We start from the raw sequence: 15,098 nt of genomic DNA on the forward strand, positions 1-15,098 counted from the left end.
CACGTTAAAGGTAGTAGGAAAAACACTAAATTATGTAAACACTCACTTACTACCAAATTACATTCATTCAATTTCTACACTCGCAGACATTCATACGTTAGTTTATGCTGGGGCAGTCACAATAGTGACACACCATGGACTGAAAANTTATAGCGTAGTTTATACGGATTATTCCCAAAAAAATATACGTATTTTGGAAATGTTGAGTCGGATTAGTCTAGAATCGATTAATTTTATGGAAGAAATCCTTTCAATCAGCCGTAGTCCGTAAACTTCACACGTGTCGGGCTGTGATTGGAAGGACTCGTAAGAAATCGGATTCCTAAAGAATGGAACGTATCTATGATCTTATAAAGGGTCGACTTGTATGTTAAAAATAATTTTAGTTAAGTATTTAATAGTTTACAATTTATTGTAAAGATGTTTAAAATTATGTTAAAAGTTTAAATTTTAAATTTATTCGAAAGTTTTGTATTCGATTGTAGAACAGTAATGTCTTGAGGATGGCCTATTAGAAGTAGGCTGAAAACGTTTGAACAGTAAATAAATAATAAGCTCAGCAAATTGTTTGGTGTTTGATTATATTTGTAAGTAAACTGCTGAGGAAGTGAGAGTAGGGGCTCTGGTAATCACACATCTTGCATGGATTAAATAGAATTTCAGACATTAGCATCAATAATCGTTTTGTGATGAATTTTTCTGTTAAATTTAGTGTGGTAAGAAATTATCTGCGCACAAATCTCGCTCGAAGTATTGATAACTCATACCTAAGATCATTAAAGATCTTCGTGCTTATCGTATATTTCATCATACTTGCAGCATGACAGCTGGTGGTTTTTTGTTTTGATTTGTTCTGTCTTAATCTTATACCCATTTTTGGTTTCTCAAGATCCACGATGTGGACTGCAGGACTGTATGACACGGGACTTTACACATCAGGTATAGACCGCCCTGGGTTCTTCAATAGCCCGAATTCGATTTGAGCTGTAGACTGGTCGTATCTCCAGAGGAGTCGGACTTAATGACGACTTTATTCGTTATTATCATATACAATTTTCATCGAAGTCCGGAAGACTAGTAGTGCCAGAGACATTCACCGGCATTCAGAACAATCAAGTAACAATTATTTTTTTATTTTTACGCTTTTTTCACACGTGCTGGATAACACATGTCGAACGACGATAACGGAAGAATGGCGACCTCCTTGCCAGAAATCTCCCGGGTGGCTGTAAGAACCCCACCGTTCTGGAAGGCTAACCCGACACTTTGGTTCGCCCAAATAGAGACCCAATTCGCAAACGCTAATATAACAGCCTACGAGACGAAATTCAATCATGTTATTGCGGCCATGGAGAGCGAAATCCTCGCGCAAGTAAGCGACATAGTCGTCCAACCTCCAAACAAAGATAAATACCTCACGCTCAAACGCCGATTAATTAACCAGTTCGCGGATTCAGAACAACAACGGCTACGGCTGTTGCTGCAAGACATCGAGCTAGGGGATCAACGCCCGTCTCAATTACTACGAAAGATGCGAGATTTAGCCACAAATAGAATTTCAGACGACGTGCTCAAGACACTTTGGCTCCAGCGTTTGCCAACAGCCGCTCAGCAAATACTAGCGGTAAGTGGCGAAGATCTGGCGCGAGCTGCCGAATTGGCTGATAAAATCTGCGAAGTCACCGCACCGATGGGCCAGATTCAGACCGTGTCACCGCCGTCCGCCGAGAACCACGTGGACGCGATCGCCCAGTTGAAGGAGCAGATAGCACAATTGTCCCTCCAGATCCAGCAAATCATTGAGTCAAAACCCTACCGACGTAGCAGGCATCGCAGCCGCTGGTTTTCGTCCCCCATCGAAACAGAAGCACATCAGAGGGAAGGCAGATCTGCTGGTACCACCGGAAGTTTGGAGACAAAGCAAACAAGTGCACGTCCCCTTGCCAATTTCAGGCGGGAAACTGATCGGGCCGTCGCTCGACGATACGGGAGGTGGCCAATCTAGGGGACACAAGCTCTTCTTGCATGATAGGGCTACGTCCACGCGTTTTCTGGTAGACACAGGAGCGGACATTTCTGTAGTTCCCCCAACTCCGGCCGAAGTAAGAAGAAAGCCAGACCGACTGCAACTCTTCGCAGCAAATGGTTCAACGATCAAAACGTACGGACGGAGACTATTATTATTGGAGTTGGGTCTGCGTCTGTCGTTTCAATGGTCGTTCGTAATAGCAGCAGTATCCAACCCAATAATTGGAGCGGATTTCCTAAGGAACTTTGGACTGATTGTCAATATTCGACACAAAAGGCTTTTGGATACCCAAACTAAACTTGCGAGCGTAGGAAAAGCCGTGACGGTGTCAACACCGATACTATCACTCGTTGGAGACGACTCCTCCTTTTAGACGTCTGCTCGCAGAGTTTCCAGAGGTAGTCACACCATCTACACCAGCAGAACCGCCCAAACATAGCGTCGTCCATTTCATTCAAACCTTGGGACCGCCAGTCGCAGGAAGGCCACGCAGACTTCCGCCCGACAAATTCAAGCGAGGAAAGAGTTCGAATGTATGATGGCCCAAGGAATTTGCAGACCATCCAGCATCCAGTGGGCTAGTCCGTTGCACCTAGTGCGAAAAAGCAACAGCGACTGGAGGCCCTGCGGAGATTATAGGAGATTAAACGCAGTAACAGTCCTGACCGCTATCCCATACCCCATATACAAGACTGTGTACAACTGTTACGCGGCAAGTCCATTTTCTCGACGCTCGACCTAGCGAGGGCTTACCACCAAATCCCAGTGAACCCGGAAGATGTCCCCAAGACAGCAGTAACCACCCCCTTCGGGTTGTTCGAGTTCCTATACATGGGTTTCGGATTATGCAACGCTGCACAGACCTTCCAACGGTTCATTCATCAAGTCCTACGCGAGCTGGACTTTTGTGTGCCCTACTTCGACGACGTGTTAGTGCCCTCGACCAACGAAGCAGAACATTGGGAACACTCAAGACCGTCCTAGAACGCTTCAAAGAATATGGAGTACGGATCAACCCGTCCAAATGTCTCCTTGGTCAATCTGAAGTAAGATTTTTAGGCTATCGCGTAACCCCTGCAGGCGTCAGTCCCATGCCAGATAGGGTTGCAGCAATAAGCCAAATACCCCAACCAAAAACAGTACGTGAATTACGTAGGTTCCTGGCAATGCTGAACTTTTACCGACGTTTCATTCCCCATGCGGCAAAATCACAGGCGCCCCTCTGCGAGAATCTTAAAGGGGCAGCAAAAAACGACAACCGTGCGATTAATTGGGACGAAGACTCAGAAAAAGCCTTCCATGAGCGCAAAGATAAATTAGCGCGAGTGGGATCGGGATATACTAGTGTTGCTAGTATATCCCGATCCCACGGCGCCGACGACACTGATTGTTGACGCTTCTGACATCGCTGTAGGTGCGGTCCTGCAGCAAAAGCAGGACAACGAGTGGAAGCTTCTAGCCTTTTTTTCCCGCAAGCTAACACCAGCGGAGTGCAAGTATAGTGCGTACGATAGGGAATTACTCGCGGCTTATTTGGCAGTCCGACACTTTAGGCATATGCTAGAGGGCCGTGCATTTACAATACATACTGACCACAAACCCCTGACCAATGCCTTTATGCAGAAATCGAACAAGTGCTCACCCCATCAAGTTAGGCAGCTAGATTTTATCTCCGAGTTTATGATAGACATTCGACATATCAAGGGCAAAGAAAATGTTGTAGCCGACACGCTGTCGCCTTTAGAAACAATCACAAGTCTGCCGATTAACTATCTGGAAATGGCCAGAGCTCAGGAGACAGACGACTAGCTTCAGGCGTTACTTAATAACCCCAACTCGACCGGGTTAGTCCTGAAGTTGCTGCCGATAGATGATTCAGTAGCCCAGCTGTACTGCGATGTGTCAACAAACAGGGCCAGGCTGTTTGTTCCCAAGGATTTTAGACGACAGGTCTCCGATTCTGTTCATGGTCTGGTTCATCCTAGTATCCGCGCAACAGCAAAATTAGTAAGCGAGCGATATTGCTGGGAGTCAATGCGATCGGATTTTACCAAGTGGACGCACGCTTTCCTCCAGTGCCAACGCTCCAAGGTGCACAAGCATATTCGCTCAAAACCAGGCACCTTTCTCACTCTCAGTTCCCGTTTCGAACATGTGCATATAGATATAGTGGGTCCGCTTTCCCCGTCGCAAAGCTTTACATCGTTACATGTATCGATAGGTACTCCAGGTGGCCTGAGTGTATTCCAGTCGCCGATATCTCGGCGGAATCGATCGCAAAAGTCTTTTACGCGAATTGGATATGTCGCTTTGGTGTTCCGCTCAGATTGACCTCGGACCAAGGACGCCAATTTGAGTCCAACCTTTTCCACTCTTTATCGACAACTCTGGGCATCAAACAGATCCACACAACCCCGTATCATCCAGCGGTGAATGGAATGGTGGAGCGGCTCCACCGCACACTTAAGGCAGTCCTACGTTGCCATGGAGGAGACGATTGGGCACATGTACTCCCAACGGTTCTCTATGGGCTTCGAACAGCGTTCAAAGAAGACCTATAAGCCTCCACTGCTAAAATGATTTGCGGTGAAAATCTTAGGTTGCCGTAAATTTTTTACTCCAAGCAGGTACAACCCCGACCTAGCAAACTTCGTCGGGCGTCTTAAGAACACCATGGAAAGTTACGCCCAACACCCACCAGGCAACCAAACGGGACAGCTTGCTTCGTACACGAGGAACTGAGCTCGTGCTCACAGGTATTTATGCGCGACGACATGGTAAGGAACTCATTACAACCAGTCTATTTGGGTCCTTTTCGTGTTATAGCAAGAGACGACAAGGTTTTCACCATCGAACAGGGCAGTCGAAAGATTGCAATAAACATAAACCGGTTAAAACCGGCATCCATCGAGGTAAGCCCAGATACGGAGTCCGGAGGGCCGCCTCTAACTTTCAAACAGCAGAAGACAGCTGCTAAGACGACAACAGGAGCGACGACGCCAGATGACAGACGAGCGCCGGTCGCAACCAGATCTGGTCGACGGGTCCGATTCAACCCGCGATATTTATGACGGGTTAACCGTAATGATATTTGTGGTTATATAACGGCAAACTTCTCGTTGTCACTGGTGGGGGTGTGTGTGACGGCCGAATAATTGTAACCTAGCGCTGCATCTGAAAATCCAGATGGAGCTATAAAAACAGGTGCAGTCCGTCCGCCATATTCTCTCTCTCTGTCTCGGCTACACTACTCACGACAAGTGAATGTTCTGTATCGACGCATGCTTGCAACGGATCGAACTTTACTCAATAAGTGTAAAACAAAATCTTATACGTGATTATATCTCACCACGAAAATTTATTTACAAAGCTTCGATTATTTTATAAATCAACGAACACTCAAGTGGTGCATCAATCACCACAGTGGGCATAGTAGCTGGTGAAACAGATTCTAACTTACCGTGATCATTTCTTTTCGGATTTATTACAATAATGCTTAATTTTAATAATTTTGCATATTAATAATATTAGTTATAAAGTATTATTAAATTAATTAATTTCATTTCAGTAATATAAAATCCAGCATTTGTCAATAAAATCTGATTACAGCGCCTCTAGCTGCGAAATAGAGAACAAGAACTCTAAACATGCTTATGCATCGTATTATTAGATTAATTAAAAGTCGTAATTTTCCAATTTTAAATAGGATAAACGGTATTTTATTTTGAATTATTAAGGTAATATATGAAATATATATATTCAAAGTATAATTTTAAATTGCAGAATGTAATTATACCAAGTTAAATAATGGAAAAACCATAGGTTCTCACTTTTATTCCACTTCAATCGGTAACATGTATGTATAATAATAATGCTATAGCTAAATACATTTATTTTTTATTAATAATAATAATAATAATATCCATTTAGAGATCAATGGATTGTAATGACAGATAATGGAAATACAATAGTGTGTTGGCACCCAGAAAAACAATATCCATATGAACATACTTTGGTAAGTGTTTATGATGTTTAAACATTTTATTGATTTATTATCAAAGTTAAAATTTAATATTTATTAGTTGAATATAAAGTATGATTTACAAATATTCAAACATTGTTTCTACTGAAGTTTTAAAGATGTTTTTGAGTGTTTGCAAGTCTTGCCGACAAAAAAGAAACATGTGGAAGGAAGGTGTTGTAAAGCCAATGGTATTTTCACATATGAATTCAAGATGTCAGGTAGATATAATGTAGTTTCCATCAGGTTGAGACTGAAAATCTAAGTTTATTTTAGTAGTTGGTACACTAAAATAAACATTTGACTAAACATAAACATGATCATTTGACTAACTTTGTTGTTTTTAAGACTCCTCCAAACAAAGAGGGCTGAAGAAGTTGGTACACGCTTGATATATTTCTGCTTCTTGGTACACCTTGCATCCTCCAGTCTGATAATGGCTGTGAATTTTGCAATAAGCTCATAGAAGACTTGAAAATATCTTGGCCAGAACCTAAAATTGTACATGGGAAACTAAGGCACAGCCAGAGTCAAGGTAGTGTAGAGAGGGCCAACCAAGACATTGATTATCTTTCATCCAGGTTGTCAGTATATTTTCTATCTACTACATGGAGTAATGGTCTAAAATTTATTCAGTTCATGAAAAGTAGAGGTTTCCACTCTGGTATAAAGAGATCTCCTTATGAAGCTATGTTTGGATGTGCAGCAAGATGGGCTTGTCAACAACACCCATTCTGAGGGAAGATTTGATTCATTGAATGATGATGAAACCACATCTATATTATGTGACATTTGCTCAAGAAATTCTGAGGAACATTTAGAAAGCTACATTCAGATGATGATATTGAACAGAAGATCTGCAGGTTATGTTTAAATAAACTGAATATCCAGAAAGAAAGAGACCAAAGAATGTTTGGAAATACAAGCAAAGGAAATGAAAATACTGTCAGAAAAATCACAGTCTGAGGCATCTATATGGAATGATGGTTTGTATCCTGCTGCTTGATGTTGACAGAAGATGAGGAGATGCCAGATCCATTCTTACTGTTCAGAAGAAACTAGTGAAGGATTTTGATTGGGAACAAGAAATGGGTGCCTCAAACAGTTATATTGCAGGAATCAATTTAGTGACTGTGAACAAAAATCAATATCAATTGATGAAATACTAGACATTGAGATACCACTCCAGTCTGTTGCTACAACCCAAAGTGGTGGTACAGGTCAGGGTTCAAAAAATGCTCATGTAAAAAATAGTGAGACAACAAAAGATGTGCTTGTCTATAAAGATAATATTCTCTGTAACTTCAAATGCCATTCCAGCACTATTATAATATTACAGTATTTATTTATCTATATATATAAAAAAGAATCTCTCTGTGTGTGTGTGTGTGTCTGTCCTTCATGCATTACTATACCATTTATCCAATTAACATGAAACTTTGGGAAGTTGTTTAATACACTCCTGCAAAGGTTTCTGGCATAATACATTTATCCTACGATAGATGGCACACGTGTATATGAGCATTTCAGCACAGTTAGGAGTTAAAACTTGAAATTTGGTACACAGTTAGGGTACATCATGAGAATGCACACTAACAAGGGATTTTCTGAAATCCCCCCATGGGGAAAGGGACAGGATTAAGACTTCAACAATGGAAGTGTTAAGAGAAAGCAATGTGCAAGATTTACAGGAGCAGATGCGGTTTTTTGCATTAAATCAAACATAATTTTAGACCCATCTAAAAATTTTCTAATTAGTCCGGAAATGGAAACCTAATTTTTGTATTCTGTGAAAAAGGATAAGATTGGCTGTAATGTAATAATCTTAATCTTTGCTATCATTACTTTTTGCCCAAGCAATGCTGGGCTTATCTGCTAGTTATATTACATATAATAATTTGACAAGCTTAACATGCATTTATTTTATTACTTTTATTTCATATTCTAACTCACACTGGTTGGTTAATTCATAGAATAACTAGTTTTAAACTATGTAATTTTTAGTTCACTCCATACTTTACCTAAACCAGTCAGGTATTCTATAGAATAACGGCATTCAACACTTTAACAGTAACATATATATTAAATTTCTATTCCTTACTGTTTTTTACTATCATACTAAACTAGGTATCCCAATAGTATTTAATTATAAATACCCCTAGGTATTCATAAGTAAAATTTAAAAAAAAAATTTAAAAAGCAATGCATCTTTTTAATATTGGATTTTTAAACCTGAAGATGGCCTGTGAATCAGGCTGAAAACGTTTGTTTGAAATAAATTATATTTCTCGGCAAGGATAAGGTGTTAGTTATATGTATAGTGATTTGCTGAGTANCATATATATTAAATTTCTATTCCTTACTGTTTTTTACTATCATACTAAACTAGGTATCCCAATAGTATTTAATTATAAATACCCCTAGGTATTCATAAGTAAAATTTAAAAAAAAAATTTAAAAAGCAGGCAAATTTATAAAACAAAATTAATGAAATTGCTAAAAAAATTAAAATAAATTTAAATTTGATTATCTTTTGTGCAAAACAATGCTGATACAATTTCAGTAGTTATGTCACAAAAGAAAAAAAAGTTGCAATTACAGTCGACCCCCCTATAACATGGTAGATACATTCCGGATTTTATGAAATCCATTTTCTACGAGTCCTTAAATACATGAGCCAATCACAGCCTGGCACGTATGCAGTTTACGGACTACGGCTGTTTTCTTCCATAAAATTAATCGATTCTAGACTAACTCGACTCAACATTTCCAAAATACATATAATTTTTTGGGAATAATCCATATAAACTATGCTATAAACAAAAAATTATAGGATTACTTACTGAGTGTGCACCGTTCAACGACGCCATTGCTTAAGCTTGTTTTCGTCATGGAGCGGTGCATCGAATGGCACTCTCGTGCTTCCTGATAAATTATTTTTCTGCGAAAACTTTGCTGAACTTTGGAGACATCATTAATATAAATATAATTTTTATGGATGTTAAATAATAAATGGCTTTTAGTAGGTCCACTGCTCGTTTAAACTCAATGGTTTGTGCAATATCAGCTATTGTCTGGATTTGACCAATCCTGTCGCGACATGAGTCGGCAATGACGTTTTACTGAATTATACGATTCTCTTTTAGCATGTTTATATGAATACGGTTGCAATTTTTTTGCCATCATATAGGAATCCGAACTATATGAACCCGTTTTATAGGGGGGGTCTACTGTAATTAAAAAAATCATAATAAAGGATTCAAAAATGGCAAAATTAAATAAATAATAAATTAATAACAAAAATAATCATAAAACTAAATTAATACTAAATTAATTAAAACTCTGGCCTTTACACTGAAACTGAATTAAAAAATAGAATCAAAACTAATTAAAATCAAATTGTTTGAAAATTAAAACATTTTTAAAAACCATTTAAAAGTTGTTTTGAAAATTTCAAAATATATTTCAAAATTAATTTGATTTACATCACTACACACAAATAACATATTGCTTTTACTGTATATACTGTAATATATACTATTAATATATACTGTATACAGATAAAAATCACTAAAAATAATATAAAAACTAAAACTATATCTGTATTCTATATATAACTAAAGGTTGTTATTAAAAAATCTAACTTAAAGAATAGTTGCTATGGAAGCAAACTTGAGTTGAAGAGACAACTGAGTCAAACGTGAAGTCTTTTTGTTTCCTATCTCTACATAATTACCTTCCTTTCCCTTTCTTGACCCTTTTCACAAATTCATGCAAATCCACAGAAGAAGTTAACGGGTCCTTTTGGTGAAGGATTGCAGATCCCACCTGCGAACTGGCGTGTATTTCTTTGTAAAGTGTTGATTTAAAATAAAAATATTAATTTTAAGTATTTATTTATCTTCATGTTTTTATTGTTTCCCTATCAATTGCTATCACCTGATTATCTTAGATAATTGACATTCTGCTATATTGAAGAAATATGATGGTAATTTTTTGCTGTAACTAAAAGTTATTTTTGACTTATTTTAGCCTCTTCCTGAAATTGAACCAGAACTGAAAGAAGTAAGTAATTTTAAAAATAGAAAAATATTTTATTAACTATAATCAATTTTTTAAAAATATTGTTTGAAATAGGGAGATTCTTTGTTAAAAATACAATATCGATTAGAAGATCATCATCGTTATAGGCCAGAAGGACCAAATATGGAAGAACTTCAAGCTCTTACTTTTACTACAAAACATCGGTGGTATCCTAAGTGAGTGAAGAATTTACATATGTTTTTAATATAAAAATGCTATTTCATTTACAATATTTTTATTTTTAGGCCTGAAAAAAAATATGATGATCCAAATCCACCAATAGATAGAGATGGGTTATAAATATTTTATAATGTTTGTAAAGAACTTATTGTAATTACAAAAGTAGAAATAAAAATAAATTATACAATTTTAATTTTTAAAATGATTGATTTTGATTAATCTTATAATATAATCGAGATGGGTTGATGATGATGATGATAATAATAATCACAGAGCCCAAACGGTTAGGAGTTGAAAGTTGAAATTTGATACACAGTTAGGGTATGTCATGAGAATGTATACTAAGAAGGGATTTTTCAAAACTCCCCCTGTGGGGGAGAGGGAAAGGATTAAGGCTTATCCTAAAGAACTCAGCTTCTACTGTACTATTTTAGATGCAAGTTTTTGTTTTTAACTGCATTTTAGTAGGGTACTACATGGGGATGAAAGAAGTGTATTCCTTAACAATGGAAGTGTTAAAAGAAAGCGACATGCAAGATTTACAGGCGCAGATGTGGTTTTTTGCATTTTTGCAGGAAATCAAACATATTTTTAGACTTTTACTAGACTATCGTTACTTTTTGCCCGAGCAATGCTGGGCTTATCTGCTAGGACTTATTATACTGGGACCTGGTTCTGCAAATTAAGAAAACAATTCAGAAAGAACAGTGTTTATTTTTCAACTGTTTTTTTCTGAATTGTTTTCTTAATTTGCAGAACCAGGTCCCAGTATAATAAGTCCTTGTAGACATTTAAGTACAAAACTATAAGGACACAAAGGCATAAATTTTGAACAATACTTACAGCTGCAAAAAGAATACAAAAACTACATAAAAGATTCTAAATCGAAATCCTGGAGAGAATACTGCACTAGAGCTAACAAAGACCCTTGGTGGTTTCTTACCAAGTGGAGCTGTAACAGATTACGAAGAAAGGAGGACATGACCACCATGGAAACTACAAAAGGGCATACAAATGATTTGCAAACTACCATCAAAGCTATATTTCAAAAATTGTGTTTAGAAGATAACGAAAACAAAGATCTTGACATTCATAGTGAAATCAGAGTCAAGATAAACGTAGACCCCTGACACACCCCCTTTCATACTCAAAGAAGTTCGCAAAGTAATCACTAACCTGAATAACAAAGACCCTGGGCTCGACAGAATTACCCCAGAGATCATCAAACAAATTTGGAATATAAACACAACACTTCTTTACCTCTTCAATACTTGCCTACATTTCAGCATCATCTGATTTTGATTAATATACAGTATAATAAAATATTCTATTAAACAGCTTTTCATTAAGAAAAAATAGAATGTCAAACTTACATCAATAATGAGAAACAACTCCAAATTCTTTAAAAATGCAGCAAACCCCTGCTAACTCAGACTAATGAGGAGTGAAGATTAATTCAGACTCATAAACTTGGACAGAGTTTAATTCCCAGTAAGACTTATAACTAAGATAGCAATAAAATCTAATATCAAATTTGAATAAATTATTATTATATCATCAAGCAATTCTATTACAAATACAATTTAATATTAATTTTCAAAGTGATTAAAATTACTTATCACTTCAAAAGTGGCCACAATGTAACCAAGGCATTTGGCAAGGTCATAGTCAATAGACCTGCTACGCTCTGGTTCAAGAAATTCAAAGATGGAGATTTCTCATTTCAAGATGAACCCCATCCAGACAGTGATTCTAGCATTGAGGATGACATTCTCTTGCCTGGAAAACTTAAGATGTGCTAATTCTCTCAGAGTTATAATCCAAACTACTGTATGTTTTACAAGCGGGAAATTTTCTATAAACAACCAGAAATGAACAGCGACTAACTTGTCCTGACTGACTAAGTCATTGATTGATTCATCATTGCCCAGAGCAAACCGCTGAACCTAAAGAGGTGAAATTTGGCACACAGTTAGGGTACGTCATGAAAACGCACACTAAAAAGGGATTTTTCAAAATTCCACCACGGGGAGAGGGAGAGCATTAAAGCTTAACCGGATGAATGGTTTCTACTGTACTATTTTAGATGCAATTTTTTGTTTTCAACTACGTTTAGTCTTCATTGAGTAGATGCATTAAATTGATAACATTTCAGAAATTGTTATAAATATTTTTATATATTTCGATTTTTTAACCAAATATTCGAACTGTTTTAAATTCAAATTTGTTATTGCATATTGGTTCAATTATAGAATGATTATAAATGCTCCAGAAAATTGATCAAATTGAAAATAGTTTGTTTGATTCTCAACAATTCTCATTATTCTCAACAGTAGGTGTTATATAACAATTACTATGGTTGTTGAAATACTGAATATGAATGGGGTTTGCTTGCAAAACCACTGCGGACGAAGTCACAGGTAACAGCTAGTAATCAATACAGTAAAACATGTCCAAAACAGAACTTGCATAAGAAGGGAACCTGCATAAATGGGAGAAAGGTCTATGTTAAAAAAAATCTGTTCAAAACCAGAAAAAATATTTAGTATCATGAGATTCTGGTTTAAGCAGGTTTTACTGTACATATCAATGTACTAGACATGGACAGATGTTAGATGCATACTTATGCAAAACTGAAGATTCCAACAATTTTAATATCAAATCACACAGTCCCCCAAAAGGAGACTGCTCATAGGGATACCTCTATTCTGTATGTAGGTGGTGTCATCAAATATGAAGGAGAAGGAAAATGTGGCCAGGTGTGCCAATTCAAAAACTGTGGATGCAGGATAGATGACTGGTCAAACTTGTCAAGGAGAAAGTTCCTGAGGTGACAAAAACAGGATTCCAACCTTATAGAAGGGTATAAGGCCTCAAAGTCAAACACTTCATCAAGCAGAACAAGGTCTTTTTCTTAAGAACTAAAGGTTGTGTGATGATGTAGTCATAGGTAGGAAGGTGCTGAGCATCAAACTTGTTGAGGATACATTTCACAAGGATGGTAGACAAGCAGCTCTTGTCTAGAAACAGATCTTAAGTTTCTATCTAGTTTAGGTATTTTAACAAATTCATATAACCTTGACATGAAAGAGGAAAGGACAACAGCATTATAAGAAAGTTAATTGCACCTCTCACTAAATAATGATGTAGTGTAGTGTTACGACATAATGTATTCTGTCTTACAGCTTTAAACCAATGTTTTATTCAAAATTTGCAAGTACTTTCGATAGTTTACAACTCTTCTCTTCAGGCTGATTTGATTAGACTCAAATCAAATAAGATTTTTCATATTTAAATAAAATAAGAACATAACAGGCAACAGTAAAAAAAAATTGATACTTTTGAATAAAATATTGGTTTTAATGATGTAAGACAGAATAAGTTACATTGTAACATTACACTAGAACAGCATTATTCATGAAAAGCTAGTGAGCAAAAAGCATGCAAGTAAACTGTTTGACTCTGGATTGTAAATGGTCAGAAGCCATTGTACAGTTTGTAGTATAGATGAATCTTTCATCACTTGGATAAGTAGAATGGGACAAGACAACTTTGACTTTTTATGAGCTGAACACTGTCTAACAAGGAAGGCTTCTTTCTCTAACTTTGGGATAATGCTTTTTGTTTTGCTTTCATTATTTACTATTGTTACATATTAAGTAATATTTTTCTGTTACATTTACCTTTAGTTTACCATTATGCATATTTCCATATTTTTATGTATTTTTATCATTTATCTACATATTTATTTTTGTATTTTTCATAATTTATGTTTTATTCTTTTCACCTACATTTTTAATTAAAACCATCTGGCATTCTATGTTCCTGAATATTTTTTCTCATAAAGTATGTAAATATTTTATTTCACATTATGTTGTTCTTTTTTTGTATTTTACCTGAAGATGGTCCTTAAACAGGACCAAAACATCAGTAATTAAAAGTTTTTGCTACATACAAAGGTGTTTTGAGTGTTTGATAATCTACTGTTGCAGTGTTTAGTTGTTCCAGACTAAAATTTTTACTTTTTCATCTTGAGTTTCAATAGGCCAAAGTTTACATATAATACGCAGTATAATGTCCATTAAAATTGAAAAATTTACCAACAGACTTTAAGAAATTAAATTATGAACTGAATTTTATTCACTAAGAATTTTTTCCCCAAAGCACAAATGAGTCTAATGGTACCATTGGAATTCATTTTTAGATTAGTAAACTAAGGAAAAAAAATGCTATGTTACACTTCTTAATCATCATCATCTATGGTGTTTTATTGTAGATTGTTCTCTAAAAAACTTCAGAAACTTTAACTTCAGAACTTTAGAACATTATTATTTTTTCCTAATGAAAATTATTGACATCAACTTTATTAAATATATTACATAATGAGAAATGATAAAATAAATGAAAAGACATTTATGTGATTAAAAAACATTTTAAGTGAACCATGAGAAAAGTAAACAATTAACATAAAAAAATTTCTGTACATTCTTTCATTAAAAAGTTATGATACTGTTTACTATAAAAAAGTTAAATTATTGAAATTAATAATTGAAAAAAATTCTCAAAAGATTTTTATATTATTATTATTATCTAATTTAATCTATCACATAAAATTGTATTTTACAAAGTGACAGAATCAAAACAATTCTGGAGTTAAAAAAAAAATTACTCATATGACTTGTTAAAACAAAAATTTAACATTTGTATATTTATATATATATATATAGTACAATAATAATAATAATAATAATATATATGCATATATTTATATATAAAATGGCATAG

The 15,098-nt window shown here is 35.9% G+C and overlaps 1 protein-coding gene and 1 pseudogene across 2 annotated transcripts; both read left to right on the forward strand.

The window, feature by feature from the left end:
- The first annotated feature begins 502 nt into the window (after window positions 1–502).
- Window positions 503–2,696, forward strand: LOC111634199 (annotated as a pseudogene).
- A 2,654-nt stretch (window positions 2,697–5,350) lies between these two features.
- LOC111634200 (39S ribosomal protein L42, mitochondrial-like) lies at window positions 5,351–10,499 on the forward strand. 2 transcript variants are annotated; one of them, XM_023378919.1, is made up of 7 exons: window positions 5,351–5,468; window positions 5,598–5,743; window positions 5,813–5,885; window positions 5,960–6,044; window positions 10,083–10,115; window positions 10,188–10,309; window positions 10,379–10,499. In XM_023378919.1, the coding sequence occupies exons 2-7, from the start codon at window positions 5,677–5,679 to the stop codon at window positions 10,431–10,433; spliced, it is 435 nt and encodes a 144-aa protein (XP_023234687.1). In that variant the 5' UTR covers window positions 5,351–5,468; window positions 5,598–5,676; the 3' UTR covers window positions 10,434–10,499. The 2 variants fall into 2 exon arrangements, with proteins under 2 accessions (XP_023234687.1, XP_023234686.1); XM_023378918.1 differs by lacking the exon at window positions 5,351–5,468 and having other exon boundaries at window positions 5,559–5,743.
- The last annotated feature ends 4,599 nt before the right edge of the window (window positions 10,500–15,098 follow it).

The sequence above is a fragment of the Centruroides sculpturatus genome, unplaced genomic scaffold (genome assembly GCF_000671375.1).
Source record: "Centruroides sculpturatus isolate CEXI.00-Female unplaced genomic scaffold, Cexi_2.0 scaffold813, whole genome shotgun sequence".
NCBI classification, from domain to species: domain Eukaryota; kingdom Metazoa; phylum Arthropoda; class Arachnida; order Scorpiones; family Buthidae; genus Centruroides; species Centruroides sculpturatus.